Here is a 3,860-nt window from a genome sequence, read left to right as displayed (position 1 = left end):
AAGTGGCTATTGTTCGGGATGAACAATACTAAGGAAGGGGCAGTGTTACGACAGCGGAAGTCACGTGACCCTAGTAACACATCATGAGATTATAGAAAGATCATGTTTGTTGATGGCAACTCTTGTCTTTTCTACGCGCCATCTATTCTTGTATATAAGCGTGCCAGATAAAGCGAGACAAGGGATTGTAATGAGAATAATTGCAGATTGAAGAGATAGAGACAGATAATTGAGTCAAGTCGTAAGTAAAGTGCGTGAATCGCTGTGAATTATAGCGTGTGTTGAAGTTAAAGTGACTGTGAAAATTCTGTGTGTTGCAAAGTTATATTGAGAAAGAATAAACTAGTTTTATTTAAGAAAGGACTTGTATCGCTGAAGTTCTTCGGGAAGAAATTTTATGGAAAATTAACAAACGAATAGAGACGTAACAGTATCATACTATGTACGAACAGTCAAAGAATGTCAAAATGTTGTTTCGATATTCGTCATTTCACCGTGACTTTATTTCAGCTGTGGTTGTAACATGAATTGCTTATTTGCATATTTAAAATTGATTAAGTATAACATACTCAACCGTGTATTCACAAAAGATGTTAATGTTCTACTTGTGGAAAAAAAGGTTGAAGGTGGTACTAACCTGAAGATATATAGTTATCATTAAATAATTAGTTTGTTAGTAGTGCACGATTATCCGTATATGGAAGGAAAATATTCCAGCATTAACAATTTGATACATGTGTTTGTTATGCTTAATAATGAAGATTTAAAAGAACTTCATAGATGAAATCCACTTCAGGTGATATAACGCAAATTTGTGTAAAGAAAATAGCTTTTTGTATAAGCCTTGTAACATATACAAATTGGAAGAACGTTACTGATGCTGTACCATAATTTTCAAAGATTGTTTATATATTTGGGCACTAAAATAGAATGATTTATAAAAAATATATATATTTTTTCAATGATTAATAAAACATTTAAATGTAATTAAATAAAACATAGAAAACCAGACAGAAGACAACAGCTTTACACTTTATTCACTAGATGGAAGTAGACAATTTCCAGCTGACAACATGGCGAATGTAAAAGAAAGGGTGTTGTATTGCAAGAAAAAATTAGAACAAGGCGTTGGAGAAGAAAAGGTTTGATATCTATGTGATTTATTAGTTAACTTGCAAAATATTGTTTGGTGAAATATAGGCCTGTAAATCATTATCGACTACAATTACAAATAGAAGCATTTGAAGAACCAAAATTTGTTGAACTTTAAAAATAAAGGTCATAAGCCTAGATTATTTCTCTAAGATAAACTAATATTAATAGGTACTATAATATTTAAACGTGAATTTTACCATTAATTAATTTCTTTGTCTCAGTGTAAATATATTTGACACTTTTTCGGGGTGTCAAGAAATACGTATATAAATTATAATTTATAATAATAATGAGAAGTTTACACGTGGAGTCTTGGTAAACATTTTCATTTCCTTACCACTGTACCAGGCATAACGAGATATCAGCATTAGACTTAGTTATAAAGTATTCATTCTACGTTGTACAGTTATAATTTTGATATTGCATTGTACTGAAAACCCATGCATATTAATCGGTCTAACATTGATGGACCTAATTTGTTAACAGCATGATTTCATGAGACTTGATAAAGTTAAGAATGATTTGAATAGTGAGCTTCAAAACTTGACTTTGAGGTATAACTTATAGGTTAATGTTAATCTGTGAAAGGTAATACTAATCAATGAAATAGTCCAATGGTTCTTAAGTGTACATTAGTCATCGATGTTAACATTGAGCATGAAGACTGAAGCACAAAAAACTGTAGGTATATGTGATGGATTTTTCTATTTTGAGTAAAGTTACTGTTAAAATAGTGATATCAGAAAAACGGAGTAGGCCTATTTTCAAAAACTATTTTGAAGAAATTTTCATACCAAAATAATAGTAGATTTCATAAGATGAAGTAAAACTAAAGGGTTTAAAAGTAAGTTTTATATGATGTTGTTGTGGGAAGAAAGAATAATGAATGATTTTCACTTCTTACAAATTTAAGTATGGAATGCACATTTAAAGATTTTTTTTTAATGCTTGAAACTTCATGCCCAGTGCCAATGTAGTTAACAATATAAATATGAGAGACATTAGGCATGATCTATAAGTTAATTGGCCTGATTAATTAACACTTTTAGTTTCTGCTCTTCAGGATAGCCTATCACCTAACTACAAGTAGGGCAGGGATCAGTGTCTTTACTTGAAAATCTGTCATGCAATTTTTGGCAGATATGCATAAACCAAATTACTTTCCATACCATAGTTGAAAGAAAAATAAAGAATTTTGAAGAATGTGTTAATACTAAGTCTTTAGATATTCAGTGTTGCTTTACTGATTTTGTTGTTTAATTTTGAAGTGAAATAACCCAGTGTCATTTTTTGCAATGGGGCATTACTTTGAGACAATCTCTCAATATTTCTCTAAAAAACTATGTGAAATAGTCACTTGACAGAAAATGTGTGTTGTCTATTTTATGCTTATTTGAAACTATATATGCAAATATATTTCTGTCTGTTTTTACAAGAGAGTATATTAACAGCATCCCTGACTGAACATTCTATGGTGCCTGAGGATTGATAGATGCTAGTATTACTTCTATTTTTAAAAGAAGATAAGTGTTACTCTGTAAATTATAAGCCAGTTAGTATTACATCTCTAGTGGAAAACTTCTATAGTGTATGGTAAAAATTTAGTGAAATATGTTGTAGACATTGAGCCAACATGATCCACTAAAGGGAAATCCTGCCTAAGCTGGTAAAAAAAAATTTTGAGAATGTTATTTGTTATCTTGATGATGGAAAGGATGCGGACTTGATGTGCTTAGACTTTCGAAAAGCTTTAAGTAAGATGCCACATAGAAGATTAGCTAAGAATATTACATGAGTGAGTTTTGGGAAAAGAGACTTGTTAATTGTCCAATTTTACCTTTGTTAATAGTGGTGTGCCTGGGGAGTTGCTTTGGGTCTTTGCCATTTATTTACATTAATTATATCAATAGGGGCATAATTAGTAATATAGTAAAATTTACCAAGGCCTGTAAACCTTTACATAGTTATAATAATATTGAACAAGCTGAGGTACTACAGAATGGCTTGGATCAATTGGTAACTTGGATATTAGCTAGCAAGTGGCCTCTAATTACAGTAATTATAAGGTAATGCATTGCCTAGGAAGCAATTTGGAGTTGTAAGGCCATTTCCACAGCTAAACAATGTGACACCCAATGTGTGAAAAAAAACATTTCCAGCATGAAAAGCATACCATTTCTAGGGAGGACTGGGGGCATGCATCCCCAGAAAAGTTTTGAAAATTTAATGCAATGAGATTGAATCTTGAGACATTTTAACTTGTGTATTTGTGCTAGCCTCTAAAGATAATAGGGCAAGAAGACAGAAATTTATAAGATTTGAAAAATTGCATGCTAGGCTCAAGTCAAAACTGGTTGGAAACTGCCGAAGCCTATTTTAGAAGTTAGGAAATTCTGAAGAGAAGGATTTGGAGCTCAGATGCATCACAGGCAGAAAAAGTTTGAGATGTTTTCAAATACTTTGTCAAACTAAAAGCTAAAACTTAGATAATATAGTAATATTAATTATAAAGTATGTTTTCATGCCAATTTTATTAACATACATTGATAATAAAGTTCTTTAATTCAATTTGAGACACTGTAAAAGGTCATGAGATGCACAACTTGACCTGGTCCTATGGAAAGAGTTAACTGAAAAATATTTTGAAATTGGTATTTTGTCATTTTGTAACTTACAAAAAAGAAAAAAAAAAATTGTTTAAATTT

General features: G+C 31.0%; 1 protein-coding gene across 1 annotated transcript in view; it reads left to right on the top strand.

The window, feature by feature from the left end:
• The first annotated feature begins 1,052 nt into the window (after positions 1 to 1,052).
• LOC106459970 (transcription elongation factor B polypeptide 3-like) overlaps positions 1,053 to 3,860 on the top strand; it is a 77,046-nt gene continuing 74,238 nt past the window's right edge. The window contains 1 exon segment of the mRNA XM_013919648.2: positions 1,053 to 1,142. Coding sequence (XP_013775102.2) covers positions 1,074 to 1,142 — 69 coding nt within the window. The 5' untranslated portion in view covers positions 1,053 to 1,073.

Source organism: Limulus polyphemus, unplaced genomic scaffold, assembly GCF_000517525.1.
Source record: "Limulus polyphemus unplaced genomic scaffold, Limulus_polyphemus-2.1.2 Scaffold31, whole genome shotgun sequence".
In the NCBI taxonomy this organism is placed as follows: Eukaryota; Metazoa; Arthropoda; class Merostomata; order Xiphosura; family Limulidae; genus Limulus; species Limulus polyphemus.
The sequence above is the reverse complement of the archived record's forward strand: the minus strand, read 5'-3'. Positions and strand labels throughout refer to the sequence as shown.